The 27,309-nt window shown below is 35.4% G+C and overlaps 2 protein-coding genes across 3 annotated transcripts in view; both read left to right on the top strand.

Moving 5' to 3' along the window:
• LOC113098144 (CD2-associated protein-like) overlaps positions 1 to 1,568 on the top strand; it is a 34,341-nt gene extending 32,773 nt beyond the window's left edge. Inside the window, exon 18 of the mRNA XM_026263090.1 lies at positions 1,024 to 1,568. Within this exon, the coding sequence (XP_026118875.1) occupies positions 1,024 to 1,071 (48 nt within the window). The 3' untranslated portion in view covers positions 1,072 to 1,568. The remainder of the gene's footprint in view (positions 1 to 1,023) is intronic.
• A 9,577-nt stretch (positions 1,569 to 11,145) lies between these two features.
• On the top strand, positions 11,146 to 22,995 carry LOC113098145 (opsin-5). 2 transcript variants are annotated; one of them, XM_026263091.1, is made up of 8 exons: positions 11,146 to 11,509; positions 13,896 to 13,967; positions 14,092 to 14,243; positions 17,096 to 17,215; positions 19,422 to 19,592; positions 19,954 to 20,288; positions 20,368 to 20,612; positions 21,597 to 22,995. In XM_026263091.1, the coding sequence occupies exons 3-8, from the start codon at positions 14,123 to 14,125 to the stop codon at positions 21,658 to 21,660; spliced, it is 1,056 nt and encodes a 351-aa protein (XP_026118876.1). In that variant the 5' UTR covers positions 11,146 to 11,509; positions 13,896 to 13,967; positions 14,092 to 14,122; the 3' UTR covers positions 21,661 to 22,995. The 2 variants fall into 2 exon arrangements, with proteins under 2 accessions (XP_026118876.1, XP_026118878.1); XM_026263093.1 differs by lacking the exon at positions 13,896 to 13,967.
• The last annotated feature ends 4,314 nt before the right edge of the window (positions 22,996 to 27,309 follow it).

Genomic DNA, 27,309 nt, shown 5'->3' with positions numbered 1-27,309 from the left:
CTCCAACCCTAATCAGACACACCTGATCCAGCTAATCAGAGTCTTCAGGATCACTAGAAACTTCCCAAGCAGTCATGATTTGGAGCTCAACTGCAACTGAATGGCTGCCGTCAGAATTAGACACCAAGCAGCTGATAAAAATATCACACATAAACCACAAGTACCGTATTTTTCGGACTATAAGTCGCACCTGAGTATAAGTCGCATCAGTCCAAAAATAGGTCGTGATGAGGAAAAAAAACATATAAGTCGGACTGGACTATAAGTCGCATTTATTTAGAACCAAGAACCAAGAGAAAACATTACCGTCTACAGCCACGAGAGGGCGCTCTATGATTTCAGTGTAGGCTACAGAAGCACTCAGCAGCATAGAGCGCCCTCTCGTAGCTGTAGACGGTAATGTTTTCTCTTGGTTAATTTCTCTCAGGTCAAATTAATTTTGATAAATAAGTCGCACCTGTCTATAAGTCGCGCAGGACCAGCCAAACTATGAAAAAAAGTGCGACTTATAGTCGGTAATACGGTAATCCAGAAAAATACCAGTCTTGGAAAGCTAAAAGCTGTGTTTGTAATAAACAAATCCATCATAAAGACATTTTTAACTTTTAAACCATTGCTTACAGCAGATTTCTCTATCCATAATATTGCCTTTTCCAGTGGAGTAAGTTGTTTCCAAGAGATACACAGATCAAGCACTATTTACAAGCAAAAACAGTCAAAACAAATATGTCTGTGGATTTTGATGTGAGAGAACAATAGGGCATGGCCTTTTTCAACTGAGGAAGCGCTCTCATTTTGACATCGCCCATTCAGAGGATCCATTTGTTATGCAAATGATGTAACACTAAGTTTCTCCAAATCTGTTCTGATGAAGAAATACCCTCAGCCCATCCAAGATATAGATGAGTTTAAAAACATTTTCAGCTAACATTCAATTTTGGCTGAACTACTCCGTTTCAAACAGGTTTATAGTGCAAACAAAAGTTTACCATGTTAAGGAAAATTATGTCTGCTTATTTACAGATTGAGATAGAAAAAGTAAAGAAGATTAGTACAATCAACATGAAATAAAATCTGGCGTCCTGAACTGGACTAATGGCTCCGCTGTCGCATCACGAGTGGAAAGTGACCTGCAGATGGAGGGATGGATATGGTTCACATCACACTCACTGACTCCACAAATCTTAAGATTCAAATATTTGCACATGATAAGGTCTTTTCTGGGTTTAGAAAAGTGTAATTATGACAGATGTATATGTTTGTTTTCCTCTTCCTCTTCCTCCTTTTTTTTTTTTTTTTTTTGCCAACAAAAAACGATTGAGGCCTTACCTTACTACTGTGCTGGATATGTGGTCTGTGCACTTGAGAAGTGCAGTGGATTATGCATTCAATACTACTGAGTCTGTATACATGTTGGGGGATTATGTTGTTTCCTGTGTTTTTTATGACATGGGTTAGTTTTTTAAAAAAAAGATCTTTTGATCTCAGCAATATTCTGTCTATATTAGCCTCTTTAGATGATTATCAAATGAATGACATACTCTTGTTTCCATATTGGTGATATATTCTGATTAGGGAGAACATTTCTTATTTCTATCCAGGGTAACACTATTGTGCCTGATAAGATTTTTTTACAAGTGTTAATACTGGGAGCTCTCATGTTATATAAATATATATGTGAATACTTAGATCTATAGTGTGATATATTTTTATGGTCTGTTGATTGTGGCATCATACAAATGTATTGGATTTGTGTATCCTTGTTTGATTTAAAACATCCACACTTCAACATGCAGTGCCATTTCACCATACGAATGGCAAGAAATCCATTTCACAATTTAAGCTGCTCTGATTGCTGGTGGGTTTGTTCTGGATGCATTTGAAATGAGTCATCTTTGTTGTCTGAAATTTGGTAGAACGCATTCCATTTTATAGTCTTAAGATCTGTTGTGCACATTCAGCATTTATCAAAATTATTTTGTTTACATGATTGCAAAGTGAATTGCTTGAGCTGAGATTTATTTCCCCAAACTAAATAAATATCACGTTTATTTACAGAGAGTGTTTTGGTCTCTGTGAGTTGGCACAATGTTTTTTAATGTTCTTGAGGTCTCCCATACTCACCCAGGCTATATTTATTGGCTAAGAATTGCAGTAAAATAGTTTGCGTCAAAATTTTAATTCATTTTTGTTTCTCATTAATCTACACTCCATACCTCATAATGACAAAGTGAAAACAGAATTTTAGAAGTGTCTGTAAATTTAATAAAAAGCAAAAACACATTTACATAAGTATTCAGATCCTTTACAACAACACTTGGAATTTAGCTCGAGTCAAGTCACCTTTATTTATATAGCGCTTTAAACAAAATTCATTGCGTCAAAGCAACTGAACAACATTAATTAGGAAAACAGTGTGTCCATAATGCAAAATGACAGTTAAAGGCAGTTCATCATTGAATTCAGTGATGCTATAATTCAGCTCATCTCAGTTTAAACGGTATCTGTGCAATCACTTGCTATCAATTCAACGATATCGCTGTAAATGAAGTGACCCCAACTAAGCAAGCCAGAGGCGACAGCGGCAAGGAACCGAAACTCCATCCGTGACAGAATGGAGAAAAAATCTTGTGAGAAACCAGGCTCAGTTGGGGGCCAGTTCTCCTCTGACCAGACGAAACCAGTAGTTCAATTCCAGGCTGCAGCAAAGTGAGATTGTGCAGAAGAATCATCTGTTTCCTGTGGTCTTGTCCTGGTGGTCCTCTGAGACGAGGTCTTTACAGGGGATCTGTATCTGGGGCTCTAGTTGTCCTGGTCTCTGCTGTCTTTCAGGGCTGTAGAGGTCCTTTCTAGGTGCTGATCCACCATCTGGTCTGGATACGTACTGGATCTGGGTGACTGCAGTGACCCTCTGATCTGGACACAGACTGGATCTGGTACCTTGGAATAAGAGAGAAACAGACTAATATTAGCGTAGATGCCATTCTTCTAATGATGTAGCAAGTATATCAGGTGTTGTGGGAAGTGTTCCCGGTTTCTGGTTTACCTAATTAATGAAGTCTAAAAATCCTTTAATAACAGATTTGGATATTAGAAGCACATTAGTTTGTTATGTGTAAGCCAGGTTAAAGAGATGGTCTTTAATCTAGATTTAAACTGCAAGAGTGTGTCTGCCTCCCTAACAATGTTAGTTAGGTTATTCCAGAGTTTAGGCACCAAATAGGAAAATGATCTGTCTGAATATCTTTTGATATTCTAGGTATTATAAGAGTTTTAAGAACGCAGCGGACGAGGAGGATTATAATGTAACAAGAGCTTGTTTGTTCAAATACTGAGGTGCTAAACTATTCAGGGCTTTATAAGTGATAAGCAATATTTTAAAATCTATATACAATGTTTGATAGGGAGCCAGTGCAGTGTTGACAGCACCGGGCTAATATGGTCATACTTCCTGGTTCTAGTAAGACCTAACTGTAGTTTATTTACTAAGCGTGCAGAACAACCACCCAATAAAGCATTACAATAATCTAACCTTGAGGTCATAAATGCATGGATTAACATTTCTGCATTTGACATTAAGAGCATAGGCCATAATTTAGATATATTTTTGAGATGGAAAAATGGCAGTTTTACAAATGCTAGAAACGTGGCTTTCTAAGTAAAGATTGCGATCAAATAGCACACCTAGCTTCCTAACTGATGACGAAGAATTGACAGAGCAACCATCAAGTCTTAGACAGTGTTCTAGGTTATTACATGCAGAGTTTTTAGGTCCTATAATTAACACCTCTGTTTTTTCTAAATTTATCAGAAGAAATTACTTGTCATCCAGTTTTTTATATCGACTATGCATTCCATTAGTTTTTCAAATTGGTGTGTTTCACCGGGCCGTGAAGAAATATAGAGCTGAGTATCATCAGCATAACAGTGAAAGCTAACACCATGTTTCCTGATGATATCTCCCAATGGTAACATGTAAAGCGTGAAGAGTAACTGCCTAGTACTGAGCCTTGAGGTACTCCATACTGCACTTGTGATCGATATGATACCTCTTCATTCACTGCTACGAATTGATGGCGGTCATATAAGTACGATTTAAACCAGGCTAACGCACTTCCATTAATGCCAACAAAGTGTTTTGGTCTATGCAAAAGAATGTTGTGGTCAATAGTGTCGAATGCAGCACTATGATCCAATAGAACTTATAGAGAGATATAACCACGATCAGATGATAAGAGCAGGTCATTTGTAACTGTAAGGAGAGCAGTCTCAGTACTATGATACGGTCTAAATCCTGACTGGAAATATCACATATACTTTTTCTCTAAGAAGGAATAATTGTGATGATACTACCTTTTCTAGTATCTTGGACAGAAAAGGGAGATTCGAGATTGGTCTATAATTCCAGTTAGAAGGTTTTGGGGACATATCCTAATGACAATTGAGGAATTAATAATAGTCAGAAGGAGATCTATGACTTCTGGAAGCACCTCTTTTAGGAGCTCAGATGGAATAAGGTCTAGCATACATGTGGTTGGTTTAGATGATTTAACAAGTTTATACAATTCTTCCTCCCTATAGTAGAGAATGAGTGGAACAGTTCCTCAGGGGCTCTTTAATGCACTGTCTGATGCGATACTCTAGCTGATGGCTGAATGGTTAAAATTTTATCCTTAATAGTATAGATTTTAGAAGTAAAGTAGTTCATAAAGTCATTACTGCTGTGATGTTGGGATTAATTAATTAAATTGATTGGACATGATTTGGAAAGGCACACACCTTTTTTTTATTTTTTTTTATAAAAGGCCTCACAGCTGACAATTCATATCAAAGCAAAACAAGGTCAAAGGAACAGCCTGGAGAGCTCAGAATTGCTCTGCTCATCATCTGCAGAGTAGTACCATTCCAAAAGTAAATTGTGCTGGTAGAACCCTTATTCAGTGGCAGGGACTGGGAGACTGGTCAGGGTTTAGGGCAGGGGTGACCAACCCTGCTCCTGGCGATCAACTGTCCTGTAAAGTTCAGCTCTAATCCTAATCAAGCACACCTGAAACAACTAATTAAGATCCTCAGGCTCACTTAAAAATTAAAGGCAGGTGTGTTTGATTAGGGTTGGAGCCAAACTTTGCAGGACAGTCGATGGCCAGGAGCAGTGTTGGGCACCCCTGGTTTAGGGGAAGCTGAAAGGAGCAAAGTACAGAGATATCCTCAATGAAAACGTGTTCCACAAGGCTCAGGACCTCAGAAAGGTTCATGACAATGACACGAAGCACACAGTCAAGGCAACAGAGGGGTGGGTTAGGGACAACTCTGTGAATGTTTTAAAGTGGCTCAGCCAGAGCCCTGACTTGAACCCTATCGAACCCTATCAAACGTCTCTGGAGAGACCTGAAAATGGCTGTCCACTGACGGTCCCCTTCCAACCTGACCAAGCTTGGGAGGATTTGCAAAGAAGAATGGTAAAAATTCCCCCATATTTGGGGCATCATTTATAAAGTGTTCATGCGTGGATTTGATCTTAGAGTGTGCATACACTTAAGTCCATGCCAATTCTCAATTGGCTATGACGTGGAAAAGTGCTTCGTCTCTTGTCAGGGTCTGAGCACATGTACATACATTTTCTTGTTTGAGATCTGCAGGTTTTTGAGAATGTATGCTATTCTTGCAGCTCGCTGTTCTAAATTAAAGGATTTGGATGATGACTGGTGATTTTTTTTACATACAAACGACACCTTATTAATGTTATTAACCAGCAGAAAGCTGAAACCATTCATTTGAATGTACTGTAAGTTCAAGATCACTTGCGATTCATATAGATTTCACATCTGAAAGATGCGTATGTGCATTGCATGTACATTAATTTTAGGAATCACAGAAAATACCATACCCATATTTGAGAGATTTTATATTTGAAATCAATCAATCTAAAGTGCAATTTAGATAAAATATATTTGATGTTGCCCTCATTAATTGTAATAGTGGTGAAGGTACTTGAACTGAGTTTCACATTTTATTATTTTAAACTTTAATTAACTGAATAAACACTGAAAATAACTTGAAATATCTGAATTAATCTCTCAGTCGGTGCCAATTCATCGTTTCACTTGACTAGACTTACAAATCAAAATCCATTAAGCTTAATGTGAGCAGGTCATGTTTACATAGCCTTTTAGCTCCCTGATTGACATATTAAATTAGATCAGAAAGGACATTTATAGAGATTTCATAATTATGTATTTACACAGGTCACGAATGGCAGGAAACTATTGGTAACTCTCCAAACAGATCTCAACATGCTGAGAGTCATGCTGTGAAAGACACACATTTCCATCTGCCGAGCTGATCAGAGCCAGTTAACATTTCCATAACAGTCAGTCTCTGCAGCACCAGGAGAGAGCATGCCCTTCCAGATTATACTCAGTGCTGTGTTTTTACCACAGATAAACCCAATCCACCACTGATCTTATGTAACAAACCCAGACAGTTATCAGGATTGTCTTGTCAGGTCAACTATAGATGACCCGTCTGAAATAGCTGCAGCCATTCAACCAAGTCAAGTATTTATAAAATGCTTTATACAGTACAAATAGTTTCAAAGCAGTGATAATAATAAAAAAAACGACAACAACAGTGATTCAATTAAGCAAACAAACTCTGACAGCTCAGACATTAAACACAGACAAAAAGAAACAGACAAGTCTAACCTAGTACACATAGCAAGGGTTTGTTTTTGTTTTTAAATCACATATAGAAGGAATCAAAAGTGGATAGAAAAGAAATAAAGTAGATAGGGTCAAATTATTATTTTTATTATTAAAAGTAGATTATAGAGAATATATTATGTTAATGTTAGAGGGTCTAGTTTTTATATAATAAAAGAAAACAAGTAGAGAATAAAAACAGAAATAGAATATTTGCATTTAGTCTAATTTTTAAAAAGCTGAATTGTTTATTTGAGACTTTCTTAAGGTAAAATCTGGTAAATGTGATAACACTCAGTAACGAACAGAATTTGATTTTAAATGTTTATATTGCTTGCGTACAGACACTTTCTTATTGATAATAAAAAAAAGTTTAATCAAATTACCAAATATATTCTTCATTATTAGAAAATGTCAAATAATTAAGAAAAATAATTTGTGTAAGGAGTCAAATCTTAGTGCAATGATGCTGCCACAACTTGGTGAAAGAATTGCTTCATTTAGTAAGTCAGCTGACATCTCATTAACTCGAGTCTTGGCACTCTCATAGAGTTGCTTTGTTGCTGTTTCCTAGAAAGACTTTCTTGAACCAAACTTGTGACTATCAATGGTGGCCATTAATTTGTGCTGTAATGTGCACCCCTTTCTTTGGTTGTGGCAATATCATAGCGATGGTTTCTCTTGAGGCCTTTTTCACATCTATGGTGTGTGGTAATGCACCATTTAAATAGGAAGAATTACAAAATTTCTCATAAATGGGAACAGTTCTGGTAAACTCATGATGGAGCACGAAAAAAAGAATATATGAAAGAAGAATATACGGTACGGATACGGCTTTTGTGTCTGATTTTGCCAGTGTCACCAAAATGTAAAAAAAAAAAAATAATTCTGCGTGTGAGCATCTTTTTTTTTTAGTACCAGGAAAAAAGCTTCTTGAATTTTCCAGACTTTTGAATACCACTGCAGATTGAATGTGTCTTTGAATGTGCTTCAGCTCCAGATTGAAGTAATTTGGAAATTCATAGCTTAATAAATCATTTATAATAGTCACAGAAGGTACACTGTTGAATAGCAGTTTAGCTTAGTAAATGGTAATCATGCATCTAAATGTGTCATTCTAACCATTTACAATTTGAAGTGACGGACATTCAGCCAAGTACGGTGACCATACTCAGAATTTGTGCTCTACATTTAACCCATCAAAAGTGCACACACACAGCAGTCACACACACACACACACACACACACACACACACACACACACACAGCAGTGAACACACATTCCGGAGCAGTGGGTATTTCTAGTACATATATATGTAAATTCAATTCTTTTTAATATTGCCTTTATATAGTTATTTACTGAAGATTGAATAGTCTTCTTAAATATTTTTTTTTGTGAGTTTCATCCTTTGTGGAAGCAGATGAGAAAAATGCTATTTAAGCTCTCTTAAATCTGCCTTTTTATTTGTCATTGGCTACAGATATATCCAAATACTATATGTGTGAATCTGCTAATGCATTTCTCTGATATTTTGCCAACACTTCAAGCTGCTATTAAAGGTGCAAATGGACCTTGCTGCTCATTACAGTCCTCTGTCCTCTTTGTCCTCCAGGCAGTGACATTTTCACACAAGTTGCACAAAACTAAAAATTTCATTTTACTAACATACTTTTTCAAACAATGTGTTTTATAGTTGAACATAAAGTGTAACGCAAACTTATGTTTTTGTTGTTGTTTTTAGGTTTTAATTCAGTTTTTTTCAGATTTATGAAGTGATTACAAAAAGATATCCAAACATGCTTAATCACATTTTTTTTTTTTCAAAAAACAGCCTTTACATTCTCTCAAACTGTAATTCAAATGTCACTGCTGTTTGCTGGAACATCAAAACTCTATTGCGTGTCTGCAAAATCTAGTAACTGACACAAAACTTTAAATGTGTCAGTGATTTTGCCAGTTTCACCAAAATTAAAGTATTTTTGTCATCTTGTAAGCCATCATGTTCAGTTAAAATGGAATGTACTGTACAAATATAAATGTATTTATACAGTTTACTGTTGTAGCTGCTACTGTTTATGGTTGTGAAATTCCCCTTGTTTCAAAAATGGTAGCGATTGTGCTGGGAAAAAAACTCCATACAATATATACTGTATGCTTTCAAACTTGACTGATTGACTATTTCAATTACAATGGCAAATAGGGTTGCTAAAGGGCAGAACATTTCTGAAAACTTTCCAAAAGTTTCCGAAAAAATACAACATTTTTCAGAAATTTACCAATAATTTTTTAAACTTCCCAAAATTAATTATCAGAGAAAGATGTTGATACTCCCCTCTGCAGAGGTCTAACAATCATATGACTGATGGTTTTGATGATCTAGATGAAAATTCCAAAATTATAAAAAGTTTCTGGAAATTTTCAAGAAAATTGACCACCACTTTGCAATAATGGCAAGCCATTTGCCCAACTTAGCAGAAATTTGCCAAATTCAGTGAGAATCAACTCTTCTCCATTGCCCCTTTATACAGTATTTAGTACTGTATTGTGCAAACTCTAGACAATTTTGTTGCACATGTGCTAAAACACATGCTTAAATCAATAAGAAATGCAAATCTGATGTAATCAGATCTGAAATCTGAAAGAAACTTTGTGTTTAGACTTTGATTGTTCAGACTTTTGAAAACATTTGGAAAACTCTCATTTGAAAATAATGCAAAATGGTAATATTTTATCTAAACTAAATTCGATTTCACCTATAGCATCTGGACATATTGTGACATAATATTGTGTCATTTTGCTAACAGAGCGAAGGTTATTTCTCTGAAGTTGAACTTGAACACTTATTAGAGGAACTGAGCTGTTTTGCATTCCAGCTGCGACAAGGCATTTTCATCTAGATCATCAAAACCATCAGTCATATGATTGTTAGACCTCTGCAGAGGGGAGTATCAACATCTTTTTCTGATAATGGATGCATCCTGTCTTTCTAATCTTTGCCCTCTTTATCCTTTCCTTCTCATTGCTCTTGTCATCTAACACTGGCACCCTTGCAAAACCAAACACTATTTGATTATTATTGATATGAATCACACGTGCCCAACAAAGCCATAGAGAAACCGTTTTCAACCTTCAGCCACTGAATCAATTTACATAACCAGATGTAAGGCCATTATTACCACAAACCTAAATGGAACTAAATTTTTATTTATATATTATTACATTTATTATATATGTGCATGCATTAGCATAAATGTGTGATTTTAGCTTTTCATTATTTAAAAAACTCTCCTTGCTTATTTCAAAAAGCTATCCTTGAAAACTATTCAGTCCTTTCCTAACACTTGTACCCTAAGCATTGTGCATGGAAAATAAAAAATAGAAAATGTCAGTTATTCTTGAGGGAAAAGGCAGAAAAATACAGTGTTTTGATTTGCTCTAAAATCATTTTTGGCTGAACAAAGACATGGAGCAAAGGTTGTGTGAATTTGTTTTAAATTTAACTAAAATAGGAAACATGGCAAATGACCAGTGCTTGCATAAATAACAGGGGAGACAGCATTTGTGCCCTGCATCCCTTGAGTATAGAAAAATGCATCATAGTGTGCAGGCCAATTGTAGTTTCCATTTCTTCAGCAGTTAGACGGACATGAAACCTTTATGACAATGAATGTTTTAAAAATGAAAATGCAGCCATTGTAAATTACCCTATTTTACTTGGAAGTCAATGGGGCAGCCACAAGCCACCCGGTTTTCATCCAAAATATCTTAAAATTAGTTCCGAAGATGAAACAAAGCTTTTACAGGTTTGGAACAACATGGAGGTAAGTGATTAATGACAAAATTGTCATTTTGTGGTGGAATATCGCTTTAATCCACTTGCTTCAAATCAAAATCCAATTTTCATGTTACTAAACGCAGGCCTGATATAGGATTCCCAGCATGCTTTGCATTAGACTGAATGTAAAGAGCACAGGTCAGAATTGCTTTGTGTTTTGAAAAATTTGTGTTTAGTATTATGCTTTTTTCTTTCTTCTTTCTTTTTTTTGCATTGGGGATAAGAAGAGTTCCCATCATTGGAGTTTTAAAGATTATATATACCGGTATATATATATATATATATATTATATATATATATATATATATATATATATATATATATATATATATATATATATATATTATATATATATAAATCCAATGTACATTATTATTTTGTGCTATTTTTTATTTTCAAAATCAACTTAATATGTAATTATTTTATTTTTTGCAGCTATTGTTTGCATATTGTGACATTATGATTTACTCTGACACTGAAAAGTGTTAGACAATTGCTGTGCATCCGTGTGAATTACATACTTATGTAAACACATGATTGCATGATTGACAGGTCTATCACATGGGGGCGTGGCTTTACAAAATAGAGCTGTCAGTGCTACATATGAACTGCCAATAGTGGATTGAACTGAGAACTGAATGGAATTCTGTCGCCGCTTACTGTCTGTGACCAGCGGCATTTTCGTAATAAACTGAGCTCTACTTTCTTGTAAATAACCGCTTATTACTTTTGCTAGTTTAGCTGTGAAGGACCTTGCTGAACATCGACTATCATTATCATTATCTTCAGAAAGAGAATAGTCAGACCGTCAGCCCCTCAACTGAGGCGTTCAGTAGCAGAAGAAAACAAGACAGCTTGTGATTTACAAAGGTGGATTATGGAGAAATATAAGTTATCGACTCAATTTTAGGATAATTTCCAGTCGAGAGAAAAGAGCTCAAATCATCGTGATGTTTGAAGAGTCATAGCAAGGTAAGCGTTTTGATTTTCGGGAAACATTATTGTTGTGTTGCGTGCACTTGTTGCGTCTTCAAAATTTTTTTTTTTCTTTTTTTTTTTTTTTTACGATCATATAACGTTAGCTTTGTCTATGATAACTCAATCATAAACGGAATGCTTAGAATTAATAGTGTTCAAATGAAGCCTTTATTGCATTGTTGTTTAAACTTTAATGATTGTATGATTTTTTTTTTTATTCAAATGAATACTGTCCTGTTCAATGTCTTGCTTCAATACTGTTTTTTGTTCGTTGCATTTTCAAATGAATTATAGCTACTCTGTTTCAAGATGCTCAGTAGCCTACATCATTGCAACTGACAGATACAGACAGTTTTTCAGGGCTAGTCTGCGTTTGTTAGTGCACAATTGGTGGTTTGTTTTTAAGTTTTAGGAGAATAACATTGCCATAGGGAAATAAATCGTTTAGATTTCAACACATAGCAGAAGTGGGTGCAGGATTTAGCATCATCTACTGAGGATATTAATTATTATTCAGAAATGTTATAACATTTAATACAGTACAGTAATCGACTTCTACGTTTTTAACAACTTGTGATTCTGCATGTTTGTTTTAACAGAACTGAATAAATGAACATCCAACAAATACATCAGACAGATGTGCACTTTTATAGCAACCCACTCTGATTCCTCCAACAAAAGAACGGTTATTCTTCAGTGCTTTTATAGCAAGTCACATTTTTCTTGTTAGCTCTAAGAGGCCATTGCACATTAGATTATTTTTTTATATATATAATTTAACTCAAAAAATGGCTTCTCATGTGACAGCTTTGAAATGAGTATTGCATGCATCAAGTAGTAATCTCTTAGAACTTGAGTCTATTTTTTGTTGAGATTTCATTATTTAGGAAATGTATTTGGAGGAAGGGTATTCACTGTTTAGAAACCTCACACATTTCCTGACATGAGTTTGCAGCAGCAAGGGGCTTTAACTGAAGCACGGATGCAACATCAACTCTGATCTCCTGGAAGATGATTGCAAAAGCTGCATGTCACCAGAGAGTGTAGTGAATGCTCATTAAGTTAAGCCTACTGTTTTTGTTTTTCTCCATAAATCCACTATAAGCTTTTAAGTGACTTACAATGCTGATAGGAACCTCAATACTGTGTTCATTTTAGCTCTAGTTTCAATTGGTTTTAGATAAATGATTGTCTTCGGCTGTAGAAAGGTTTGTTTTGATGTGTTTGACAGGACGTTCTAAGTAATAATTCTGCCAAGTAATAGCATTCTTTTGACATGACCTCACTTTTTTGGGTGATAGTGGAGACAAATAATGGACTTACAAAACAACAATGTGGCATGGCTAGGAAATCAAATGTAACTTTACTTTAATGGGAAGCAATTATAGTGAAGTATGTCTGTTGCATTAGTAATCTGTTCTGCTGAACATGCTTCAGACTAAAACTGACTAAATTGCTTTATTCCCAGATTTAATATTTTTTTTAAATGTCAAATAAATAAATGCATAAATTCAATAATCCTCAAGGACTGCCAATAAGCAGTTTATAGGCACATTCGTAGTCTAAATGATTAAATCAATAAATAAACGTACTGATTAACAGTAGACTGCAAGTTTCCTGCAAACCTCAAGATACCAAATCAAACGATATGCCAATATCTAAATATCGTCTTTATAGATAAGTCCATCTAGATAAGTGGTTTTATCTGATATTGCTTGAGGGCCCGGATTTCTGCAGTATCACCTTCCTGTTCTGTGATTTATTTCATTTTGATCATTTGATTTGGAACTGTCAAATGAAAGAATGTGTGTGTGTTTGGTGTGTATAAAGAAAACCCGTGCTGTTACAGTAATTAGCAACCTTTTGTGATTTACTGTGATTGACATTGGAAAGGTATAAATAGGACAGATAGAGGTAGGTGCAAAAATCACACAAAATCACATCGTATTTGTTCCAGAACTATGTGTAATTAATGTCTTGAAAGGACTGACAAAATGTAAAGGGAAGATTTCGCTAAGTCGATAATGGTGATCATTTTGGACAAGCATCAGTTACAGTAATGCCAGTAAAATCTCTGTAAATATATATAGATCTTATCGATGATAGCAAGAGATCTGCCTGACATAGTGCTAAATTGCACATAGAAGACCTATCATTAAACCTTGGAAATTGCTCTTCTGCTGAGAGGATTTGCTGAGAAATTACACGGCTAGGAAGTCTAAATCATGTCTTATTCCTATGCCATTTTTCACCACTGTCTCAAATGCATCTGTTTTGTGAGGGGCAGTGATAAATGTTTATTTTGTATCTTCATGCGGCTAATATGAACATTTTTCATGGGAATGCATGCACTTAATGACTCAGTATGTATTGTTTACAGATATGAAGGGAGAGTCTTCATGTACAGTAGCCGATAAGAGCTTAATCTGGAGCCTCAGAAGATTGGCAGAAGGTTATTGAATTGTAAAGCTGTTGGATATGGCTCCCCTTCAGCTTATATCTCAAACTGAGTTCAAATATTATTCGGTAGTATTTTCGTTTTTTTGTTTTTAATTTTTTTCCTGTTTATTCTGCAGGAAAGGAATCACCCTCCTCAATAAGGCCCTAATGGAGAATGAGACCATCTCTTCGGGCTATGTCCCACATTACCTTCTTCAAGGAGATCCCTTTGCTTCCAAGCTGTCCAGGGAGGCAGACATAGTGGCGGCGTTCTACATCCTTATCATCGGTAAGTGCACAAGGTCGCTGTCCGTGTGAACGTGTGAACTGTCTTGGATAAGATCAGAAATAATAATTTAAGAACAATTTGAATTCGAATATGTAATTTAGGTCACAGCAGAATGTCTGGATTTTAGTAATTGTACTTATTTCTTGATGATTTCAAGGAGTTTGTCTTGTGAATTTAACATACTGAAATTTGAATTATATTTTAGTCACCAGTAATGACTAAATCAGATATTCAGATTTATTGCATTACTTAATCTTGCCTAAACATATAACAGCCTTGGCTTATTTTTAACGTCATGTTAAAAACAATGGGTTCAAACCCTGATTGTTCATTGTGAATAAAGCCCAACCAAGAACTGTTACACAGCAGAATATGGATTCAATCGGTTTGTTTTGAATAAATATGTGTGCACCATCATGTGTATGTTGTGTACTACTGGCAAAAGAAAAAAAGATTCTCAATGTTTTGTTAATACATTTATAGATTTCATAGGACCGTTAGACACCAAATTACTTTTGTCATTTTATTGAAAACCTTATCTTTGACTCTCAAATATTCATCATTGGCAAATTTTGTCTAGGAAGTCCATTATATTGGTCTGCTGAATTCATTATCGGAAGAATGCACACCTAGCATACATATTTATTTCACAGTGTATGTTGTATGTTGTTATGCATTTTAAAAATGTATCTTGGAAAATGCCATATATTCCTCTTTCAGCTTATTTGTCTTGTTTGTCTAGTGTGAGCATACTCTGAGGTTATTAAAAATCAAAGCACATGTCTAGCGTTTATATATTATTGTATTGACCAACAGTAGTAGCCTGTGTACATATAAATTATATAAGCACATTACAGAGATTTTTCAGTGACTGTACTGATACAATGAATGCCTACAGGTACAATAACCAACATGTATTTGATTCCTTCTAAATCGAAAAAACTATGAAGTTTTTTTTGAGCAGTGTCAGTTAGTGTATTTTACATGCTACATACAGGGGAGATCCTGGTTGCTGAATTTTGTTTTACTACATTCAGTGGTTTTGTTGGTGGGTTTATTTTTGAATGTCAGTTTCTCTGTAGGTACATATACAAGTATTGTTTGCCAAAAAAAAAAATTAATTGAACATTATTGTAGGGGTGTATTGTTATTGGCTGTTCAGGAAAAAAAAATTATGTTTAAATAATAATAAATAAATAAATAAAATAGTAGTAATAATAAATCATATAACAGTTCGTGAAATGGCAAAAAAGATAAAAGGTGACATATTCTTTTTGGACTTTTTAATCCTTTGTGAATTAAAAAAATGCTTTATGGAATCCTTGTATGTTTTTTTTTATGTTTTTTTTACTCTTCATGAATTTATCTCTAAACCAGAATAAACATTTCTAAAACTGACATAACCTCTCCAAGAGAATGATTGCTATGTCCAATCTTTATAGTTATTAGAAATAATTCCGATGTTTTGCAACTGCATGTCTTTTACGAAATACACTATTGAAAAAATTAATTTAATAATGCTTGCCAATGTATGTCTGTCTTTTGTGCAGTACGCTTTTGAAAAGTGTAATTTGAAAATCCTTTTTTTTTTGTTCAGTACAACATCATTTATAGCCCAGTCATCCATCAATAACCATGGTATTAAAGCTGTTCTGTGAAAGATGATGCAACCCTTTTTTTAAATTAAGGTATTTACCTTCGCCCATTTTCAATGTAATTCTTTGACCTGAAAGATGTGTGTGTTTCAGGGGAAAGACTGAATCAATAGTTCTTCCTTGTTGTATTTCACAGTCTGTTCTCCTCCATTTGAAACATGAGATCGGTCAGAAGCTGTTGCAGTAGACATATACTCTCAGTAATGTATACACTTCGGCAAATGCCAGTGATGAACAGGTTTCAGTTCAGAACATTTGGTAGGTAACTTTCTAGACAGCATGATAGTATTGTCATTTATGGATGGGCTGTCCCTTTAAGAGTAATAACTGTTGAAACAATGTATCTGTTAGGGATGTTAATGTGCGTGATCCATGCACATTGATTCTAGATCATATGAGAACAGCAGACTAAAGGACATTGAAAGAGTTCATTGAATAGTCACATGAAGGAAACTGTCTTCACTGCAAAGTTGCATCAGTCAGCTGACACAAAGGACAAGAAGTGAAATTACTGTATGTGGCACTCACTGACCTCTGCATTGGAAATGTCTTTTTCATAAAGAGGCCTTGGACATTATCAATTGAACATAAGATTTTGAGTGATAGATGTTTTATTTAATACAATTTTGTGAAAGCTCTTTTTTTGGACAAATTTTAGCAGGCACATAAGTGGTCATCTAGTTAAAAAAACTCTGAAAAGACAAACTAACATTAATGGGAGCGTCGTTTCATTTGAATGTATGAGGCTGTAACCAGAAATGAATAATTATCACACTGCTCTTTTATTATAGTGACCTTTTTTCACCCTTTCACTGTGAAACAGAATAACCAGTAACCTTTGACTCCTATTAGTTCTCTGAAAAATAACTGGTATACCACAGGGGCCTTAATATGCAGTCATTGTATTTCAACAAATACACAAGCATTAATCACATGCTTCTCAAACTGATGCAAAGGACTCCATATAACAGAAATAATAATTAAAAAAAGCCTTTTCTAAGGTCCAATACTTACTTTTTTTTCTGGTATTTTAATAATACCATCCCATCTGCACATCATTTTTAGATGTGTTTACTGTTTAAAAAGGTAATGTCTTTTTTTTGGGATTCCCCTCCACCCAGATGTTATGTATCGTGTGTGCAGTTACATATTTGTGAGCAAACACGCAGTATTGCAGTTTGTCTTATGTTTTTACAGGTATCTTGTCATCCACTGGAAATGGTTATGTCATATACACAACCATCAAACGGAAGGGCAAGTTAAAGCCACCAGAGTTCATGACGCTGAATCTTGCGGTGTTCGACTTTGGCATATCGGGTGAGACTGAAAGACTGAAATACTGTTTTCATCCGTCAGATGTGCTTTTCAAAAATTGAATGTATTACGTAACTGAAAGGATCTCTTTGTTGTTTATAGGATTTTCTGCCTTTGTGAGTGTTTGACATACATAAAGCTTTCACATGTTTTGTACAGCTTGTATTGGGCTTTGGGCATTATGTTCCGAGTGGAGAGTGTGACAGTAAATCAGCCAAGGTTATTCAGTGCTGCCTCTTTTATGATACTTGTCACTGTCCTTATTGATTTATTTCCTGTTATTGTAAATCACGCACAGATTTTTAAGACACAAGTTTACACAAATGAACAAAAGATCTATTTAATGCCTTGATTAACACCTGAAAAATATAACAACTCTCTTTTCCTTCAGTTTACTCTGGTGATTCCATTTTCACATAAATACCAACAGGAAATCCTTTTTAAATACTCTTTGTTTAAATCTGAATTTATTTCTACAGCAAACAGTTCATATTTTATGATAGCTTTCAGTATTATACAATTAGAGTGAAAGCAATAATATCTATATTAAACATACATTAAGTAATATGATGTGGGCATGTAAAGTTTCCAAGAGTTTACTGTTGCCTTCATGTAACTATATAAAGTAAAGACTGGGCTAGTTTTAATACATAATCATAAAGTGCTTAAGGTTATTGATTATAGCATGTTTCGTTCACAAATTCGGTATTGTTAGTTCTGGCTCTAAACAGCTCATAAAAAACACACTTGACATGATTGCTGAAATATTGGCAGGGGAGAAATTATTTTCAAATTGATAAACTATAATCTCAATCATTTGACACATTTCTAAGAACATTTTAATGGGGCATAGAGGTACTTCACTGGGGCTTGTACCGCAGTGAAAATGAACCACTGTCTGAATCAAATGTTCTGGCCTTTGTTCCTTGTTCATAATAAACATTTCATCTCGTTCAAATTTTTTTTTATTCATAATTGTACTAGCCCCACCTAGTGGATGTTTAGTGTCGCTTCCTCATATCCCTGATAATAAACCAGCATTTCTTAAACTTAAAAGATTGCATGCTTATTACAACTCAGTTTTCATTTAAATAGCTAATTTTTCGTAACACTTTACAATAACAGTACATGTATAATCATATACTAATTTCTAAATTCAAGCCATGAATTAATGATGATTATGGCATGGACTAATCAAATAACTTTAATCAAGCACAGTTACATGAATTCATGTGTGATTAATGACCACCTTGAATACATGTTAGTACACGTTTATTACACACATGAATTCATATAACTCATGGTGTAGTAGGTAATGTCAGTTCTTGATTAGCATATGCCTTAACTCATCATTAGTTCATTATTAAATCAAAATTTCATTTAGGTGTTAGTGCTTGATTATTCATGTACTGTTATTGTAAAGTGGATAATCTGTATAATGTCCTCTCCACCAGTAAGCTGGTGTGTGGTGGGCGTTCTGGCGAAATATGGCTGCCGTCGCATCATCCAGGTGGATGCTGCACACTGGTGGTGGATGAGGAGATACCCCTTGACTATGTAAAGCGCTTTGAGTGCCTAGAAAAGCGCTATATAAATGTAAGGAATTATTATTTTAATCTGTTTAGTCGCCATCATCATTAAACACTCACTTTCTGAGATTTGCAGAACAAACTACCTACCATGTAGCTCATAAAGTTCATTCCGGTTAATTAAAGGTGGGGAGTGTAATTATCTGACAAAAATAATGACTGTTTTAAAAATAAGTTTCCCAAACAAGTTTCTCTCTGTCTGCAATTGGTCAGTCGACAGTCCTACCCCAGAATCACAGGATTTGATCAAACAATATGAGTAATACTGTTTTTCCATTGCCATTGAAAAATGTTATGTTTACAGAGAGTATTAATGAGAATCTGCATCATATTTCAAAAAAATGTAAATTTAGGTGGTTTTAGATACAAACAGTAATCAAAGATATTAATTATATTAAAAGCTATAAAATCTACTGAAAAAGAGCCGTTTGGAATGATAAAGATGTTTTTTTTTTCTCGATTCATAACATCATAGTTTGCAGTTCATACTTTTGCAGTGCTCTTATTGCCCTCTGTGGAGCTCACTGAAAAACAAAAGTATTCTTTTGCCAGTAATAGCTGCTTCTGAAAATTTTTTTATGGCTTGTTTAACATCAAGTTCTTTTTGTATGTTTTGTCAGTCACTGGAAAGCCATTCTTCATAGTGTCTAGTTTTGCCCATCGCTGGCTGTTTGGCTGGCAGGGTTGTTGCTACTACGGCTGGGCCGGCTTTTTCTTCGGATGCGGAAGTCTCATTACGATGACCATTGTCAGCTTTGACCGCTACTTGAAGATCTGTCATTTAAAATATGGTAAATATATTTTTTCTGTCTCTCATTCTGTTTCTATTTGTCTGTCTGTCATTATATTTTTTTTGTATCTGTCTGTCTGTTGTTCTCTCTATTGTTCTGTAATATCTGTATATCTAGTGTTTGATATGTTAATCTTTATGTTGTTCATTCTATCATTCTATCTTCCTCTGTTTTTTTTGTTGTGTCTGTTCTGTTTGTTAAATCTATTCTGTTATTCTGTCATCTCTATTTCTGTCTATTTCTGTCTGTTGTTCTATATCTCTGTCTATCTATTGTTCTGTATTTCTATCTGTCCGTCATTCTGTCAATCGTTCTAGCTGTCTAGTTAGCTTTACTAACATCAGTTCACTCTGCCAATCAGGTACATGGTTCAAAAGGCGTCATGCCTTTCTCTGTCTGGTTTTTACATGGATCTATGCTGCCTTCTGGGCCACCATGCCATTGTTGGGTTGGGGCAACTACGCACCTGAGCCGTTTGGCACCTCCTGCACGCTGGACTGGTGGCTGGCCCAGGCCTCGGTGTCTGGCCAGAGCTTTGTCATGTGCATGCTCTTCTTCTGTCTCATCTTCCCCACTGGCATCATCGTCTTCTCCTATGTCATGATCATCTTCAAGGTCAAATCCTCAGCCAAAGAAGTCTCTCATTTCGACACACGGAATAAGAACAACCACAGCCTGGAGATGAAGTTGACTAAGGTTTGTGCATTTTAATAAGCAGAAATGCTATGTGGAAATGCCATGTCATTTTTTACATGGTTCCTTTTGCATCCTCCAGGTGGCGATGTTGATCTGCGCAGGGTTTTTAATAGCTTGGATCCCTTATGCTGTGGTATCAGTGGTGTCTGCTTTTGGAGAGCCTGATTCAGTGCCTATCCCAGCCTCTGTTGTGCCAACTTTGCTGGCCAAGTCCGCTGCTATGTACAATCCAATCATATATCAGGTCATTGACTGTAAGAAGAACTGTGCAAAAGCTTCCTGCTTTCAAGCTTGGAGGAAAAAGAAGCACTACAGGGCTTCAAGGTATGTGCAACGTTAGCGCTCTTCCACGCTCAATACCCATGGCTGAAGAAGTGCCCTTGAGCAAGGCACTGAACCCCCAATTGCACTTGGATGGGTTAAATGCAGAGCACCAATTCCGAGTATGGGTTAACATACTTGCCAAACGACTTAACCTAACTTACTGCTCAAATTCTAGAGGAATGTGGGATGAATGAATGGCTTCTGATCACATTTTTATATATCTACATCCTAGAACCAAGATTTGTTTATTCACCTGAACAGATTGAGAGAAATGTAACATTACAGCACATGCTCACCTTATATTATATCATATTCCTTTAAAATACTTTTATTTTATTCCTTTAAAATACTTTTATTTATGATATATTTGGGTTGGTAAATCTATATTAATATTCATCAATTATTCCTCTGTACTAGGTCATTATATTATGAATCAAGCGCAATATGCAAATGCATATACTACTGTGGGTGGATGTTTTTTGTTGTTATGCCGCATCTCGCTCTTTGTCTTGTTCCATTAGTGTTATAAGACACTGCCTTTAACTCACTTAAAAAGAGATACCTGTGTCGAGATGCATTCATCAAGTTTTAGCTGGTTAGCTTGGCCCTTGTTAGCCTTATGAAATATTTCAATTTCATTTTTTTGCATTTAAGCAACATATTGCTGATATTTTAATATTATAGAAGTTGTTTTACAAATTTGGTTTGCAGAGCTCTTTAAAAAATGGGAATTCTGTTTTCTGAATGCAAAAACATCTGTCCTTATAAGTTATTAGCATGCAGCAAGAATGTGATGCGTTTACATGTTCATTGTCATTCTGCATTAACAAGCTTGGACACTGTAAAGTAGGATTGCCTATTTTTTTGAATGTTTATTGGAAAGATTGTTGACATAAAACCTAGTATGACTGGATTAGGATAAAGGTAACAAAAAACAACCGATTGACTGAAGACTATTGAATGTAGCTGTCTTGTTTTTCCCAGGTTCTACTCCATCTCTGCCTCCCTGAAACAGAGAGCAGCCAATGAAGTTCCAATTGAGATATGAGGAAATGACAGGAACTCACAATGGGCCTGTGATAGGACACTGGGCAATTTATTATTGTGCAATTAAGACATCAACAGGACATTTCCTACCGCCGTCAACGTCACATAATCTGCAAACACATCTCTTAAGTTGATCTGTGTGTGTATAAAAAAAATAAGTGGTAAATAAAATTCAGTTTTGTTTTTTATGTTTTATTGTATTCCAGCCTTCTCAGAACCACAATGCTTGAACTCTAAAGTGGCTTCACTCTGTGTCAAGTCTGTGTTCTGTCTATTGTTGCTAACTGAAACCGGTCACGATCACATCTGTACAAGAGCATGGTCACAGATAAACAACAATATATAGATATAGATATATACCGTACAGACAACATATGTGCATAATTATATATTTTTTTTATCAGATTGAATGGACTATGATGCACTGATTCAGACCACTGAATTTCTTTTACATTATTATAAGAGACGTGGCACGATAGTTTTGGGGCATGTGCAATGATAATTACATCAGAAATTTTACATTGAAATGTGTCCTCCAAAGATTCAGTTCATGGTCTTTAGAATTTCTGTGTTTTCTTTGTTTTATTTTTAATCATTTAACTCATTTTAACATTCTTTTTATATAGTAACCTTTTGCATGTTATCAAGCTGCAGGAAGCCCCTAAGGTTAAAAGAAAGTGAACAGTTGGTGAATATAAGTTGTTTACAGGTACTAGTGTGGTTAAATGTTTTCCACAAATATTATAAACGTTCTGTGGAAGTTGGACAATAATAGAAGTTCTAACAGTTAATAATGAAGCAAGCTTGGTTTACAAAAAACTTAAAGGGCCTAAAATGAACGTTCACTGTATAATGATGACTGATTAGATAGAAGCTTGTAAATACTCAAAACAAAATGTTAGCACAATGATAGCTAATTGTTATTAAATGTGAAATAGTTTACACTTATTTTGATGCAGATCACTATTTAACCTTAATGGCAAGCAGAAATATTTCTGTTTCTGGAGGTTTGGTTATGCAGTAGACATATTATCAAAATTAAATTGTATTTATTTTATTTAAATTTTGCAAAGTGCACTCCATTAACTTGTATGTATTTAAAAAACACTTGAATACACTGTAAAACACACTGTTTAGTGATAAAAACTAAATAAACAAAAGCAAAAATATCTATTCTTGGAAGGCAAAGTATTTAGTCCAGAGTAATTTTTTAGCCCTTTGAATAAGTTAACAACAATTTGAAAAGCTTTTAACCATGACTGAGTACATTAAGACAAATATTTTTCAGTGAGAGAAATGACATTTTTATGTATTGTATATTAGGTAATTGTTTACAAAGGTTTTAAATGAGCAGCTTTGTTAGTCTGCTCTCATCAATAAAGGCTTGAATAAAGTTGAATTTGCAAATGCATGGTTTGACCCTGTTGGGTTCCGGTTTGAATGGCCAGAGATTCCCCACTCTTATCTCCTGAGCCTCTGACAACTGTATTACCCAAGGTACTTCTTCAAATCCTCACAGTCTGTTGGTAGCTGAGCCTTATGGTGTTGGATTTCCCTCAGCAGTTTATCCCGTTTTTCAGCAGTTCAGTATAATGCCCACATCTTTTCTCTGCTGCTTTCATGCCGTTGTGACAGAGAGGGCGACTTCCCCTGCAAATCAATGCCCCAGTTGCAGGAAGCAGAAAATGCACTGGATGCCTCACTGACTGCCTTCTGTTGGCCTTGCAATAATGCAGTTTACAGCACGCAGGAGCCAGAATAACAACCAGACAATACGCCAAAAGACCTTTCAATTTCCACTGAAAGCTATAAAAGCCATCTCTTTCATTGTCTTTAACTGTGACTTGAAATGAATGCCTTTTCATGTATCTTGTGCTTTAATCAGCTTGATGAATTATGTACAGTATATAGAATGATTAGTAAATTGAACCTGAAGTGGAAAATATAACGAATCCAAAGGTAATGTTGCCTATGATGTTTCCTCTAGGTAGATAGGATACACGTTCCTTCTCAATCAGATCTGACAGTCTTGTCAATGAATAAGACTGATAAACCTTACAAAAAACGTTTGAAGAAGAAATCGCCATTAAATGAAAGAATAGACTATTCTGCTATAAATAATATTTGGCTTTGTTATCAAACCTGTAGGTTTTGACTAATGATCAAGGGAAGCACTTAGAACCAACCAGAAAAATGCATTGCCGTGTGAATTGATGTTAAATGGGACATCTTAAGTGTTCTAGAGCTAAGTGGTGATCTGGGAGGCAAATAAAACTGGCAGATTGAAGACTACCAAAGATTTGCATATTTCACAAACGAGAGGCACAATGCATCTTCTATACTATTTTTAGAATTCTGCTATTGCAATAAAGCCTGTCACAAGTAACAAATCATTGTTCTGGTGCATTCAACTTTAAAATGCCATTGCATTAGTCAGTTGATCTACACTGTATCCGGCCCTGAGGACATCAGCATTTTTGTCTCCAGCAGATGTCTTGGCATAAATAGTAATCTCTTCATCATAGTTACATTAAGTGAAATTTAATACAGGACCTTGATTACATGACAACATTCAGTGTAGACTGAAATAGTTCAATCTACATTACAGAATATGATAATATACAGTACTGTAAGACATTCAGTATTTTGCTATCTTCTGTGCAAGTGCAGAAATCATACCGGCTGATCATTTATCATCATGTTCTCATTAACATTATTTTTTAACCTCACTATGGTAGAGTTTTACTTCTAAGGTAATAAGAAATGTGGTAAACAGGGTTTTAATGTTTAAATTCCACAGGCTGGAACATTTCTCTGTTACAGTGTTGGTACTACATTTAACTGTAAACCCGAAAATATTGTTATCAGTTGATTATTGTATGATGTTATCAGTTGATTATGTATGTTACTTTATTAGTAGAAATTTGCTTATTCTTCTCATCAGTTTGCGTTTTGGAATTACAATTGCTATAACTTAAAAATTCACTTTCAACAGTTGACAAAGGATAGTTGGCTGACAAATTCATTTGTGTGTCATCAGAAAATGTAATGTCAGTGTATCTATCTACAATAATGATCAAAACATTGAATAAAGTTTGTTTAAAAGGAGTTGTTTTTGTGTGCATTGGGAAGGAAAAATATTGCAAGTTAAGAAATGGTAAAAGAAGAAAGAAAGAAAAATGTCACATTGTTAGAATTTCCTGTCAAATAAAGTATAGGCTGTTTGACAAGAAAGCATTGAAAGACAATGCCAAGGGTGAGCAACCCAACAGGGAGGAAATGTTTCAATTAACTTATGTTAAGGTATTTTAAAAACAGCAAAAAATAAAATAAGGAGTGCAGAAATTGGTGACATTAAGCCACTTATATATTCGAAGCAAACAGTAGTCGCCAGTAACTGAAATGAGAAAACTGACTTTTTTCTTTCTTTGTGTAATTAACGTCTAGCTAGTTAGGATTCCACAATATTAGAATGGCAAATAACATCAATCAGTTTAAATAAAACAAATACACACATTTTAGGGCATTTATTGTTACTTTTTTTTTCATTCGTCAGTTCCGTTGATAGGACCATGATCTCAGCGGGGGCTGCAATATGATGTGTGTGGTATAAACTCCACACACACCGTGAATTTGTGATTCCAGAGGAGGCAGAGAATGGGCTGAGAACTGGGAGAATGAGCTCGACACAACAGACACGCTGAGCTGATGTGCTCACAGCTGCTTACTCATGAACGAGCACATATTCACCTCCCTGTGACAGTCAAATGGACCGTTCTCACGACCTGATGGGAAACACAATTAGCTTAAAACTCCTATACGGTTGCAGTCATTTTTTACTCACTCTTGGTACAACGACATGCCCCTTCCTAAAGCATGTAGACATTAAACTTTTTGCATGGCAGTTCATTTGTACAATGCAATAATACAATAGATTCGATTCAAGGAGCGGCGCATGTTTATAGTCTAAGTATATTTCTTAGCATAAGCTATATTTTAAAAATCATGTCACTGTTGATTATTTTATTAAGTCAGGTTTTGCCATCACATGACTTTAATGATGCACATGGAGGAATTTACTCAGCAAATGCGTAAAAACTTTGGCACTCGTTTCTGAAGCTATAAGTCATTGTATGAAGGTGGTTTTGGTGCAAAACAACTGAGTGTCAAAATTTCACTGTTACATACGCTCAATTGTTTTGCACCAAAAACACCTTCATTCATATCATTCACCATAGTAATTATTAAAATTAGAAAAATGGCACAAACCTGCACAGAACGGATCAACGGCTCAGTGAGAACCTACAGTACGGTGAATGACGTCAAGTTGACCATTCCAAGATGGTGTCTGCATCTGTGAACAGATTTCTTCTCCTCAGCGTCACCCATTAATGGAAGTATCACGACACATGCGTGTGATGCTGCTGACACTTGTTTATGAGTAGAGGAAATCACAAGCATGCACCCTGGTACTCTAACCCTAATTATTGTTTAAATTGTTACTGCCTTGAGTTATTATTTTGGAATGAATATAAAATGCTTAAAAACACTAACCTGATGAATAAATAGGCTTTAATTAATATAATATTGTAAATATAAAAATATTAAATGTAATTATTTTTGCTTTCTTTTTCTGATAGTAAAATGATAATGATTTAACCAAGAAAATGTGACTGGGACATTAATTTACATATTTAGAGAGATAGAGAGAGAGAGAGAGAGAGAGAGAACTTCTATATGGTCCTTGAGGCCACAGTACTGTTTAATCACGGCTGATTTCAAGTGATTTCAAGCACTGCCCCTTACTTTTTCAGTTTTTGTTACTAACTGTATCAGTCATTGTATACATATTTTTTTAGAAAATAAAAATAACATAGAAGTGTACTTTCAACTTTCTAAATCCCAATTCAGACAGAAACAGTAAACATGAAATATACCTCCCAAACATAGCAGAGAGGCTTGGAGACATGTCTCTGTGGAACAGTCCCTCAGGGATGGAGAGAGAAGATCTATCTGTCTGTTTGTCCTCTCATGTCTCTTAGCACGTGTTTGAGTTTATCTCTGGACTTACCCTCTCCATCAAACCCACATCATAAAAGGGAGTTGCAGGCAAGGCAGCTCTGATGGTATCCCAGGATAATAATGTTCTCTACTGGTACGTCACTATCTGTCAAATGTCACACAGTTAGGCAAAATGTAGAATCTCACTAGAATTTGTGAATACAACCAGTAGCGGTTTTAGGCACGGGCGAACCGGGCAGCCGCCCGGGGCGTCATTTTTTCGTGACACATTGGGGGCGGCATCACGAGCAGATAAACAAAAAATCATCTGTGTCGCGAAGCGGTTTTTCATCATTTATATAATTTCACTGTGTGTGGAATTGGCAAATCGGCGCTCCCTGCAGCTGCCGGCGCCCCTGCTTGCTGAAAATGTACACTGAAAATGCGCACAGAAGCTTTGTGTTGTGGGGCGAGAGGCGCGCGGCGTGCGACATTTCACCTCTGGGTCTCTCTCAAATGGCACGGACAGGGCGGGGGTGGACGGGGACGGGGGATCCACACTAGTAATATAATTAATAATAGGCTAAAGTCAGTCACACACCTCGACTTTCTTCCAAATAAAAACGCACATTTAATTCATAATGTTATA

Source organism: Carassius auratus, unplaced genomic scaffold, assembly GCF_003368295.1.
Source record: "Carassius auratus strain Wakin unplaced genomic scaffold, ASM336829v1 scaf_tig00216420, whole genome shotgun sequence".
Taxonomy (NCBI): Eukaryota; Metazoa; Chordata; class Actinopteri; order Cypriniformes; family Cyprinidae; genus Carassius; species Carassius auratus.
The sequence above is the reverse complement of the archived record's forward strand: the minus strand, read 5'-3'. Positions and strand labels throughout refer to the sequence as shown.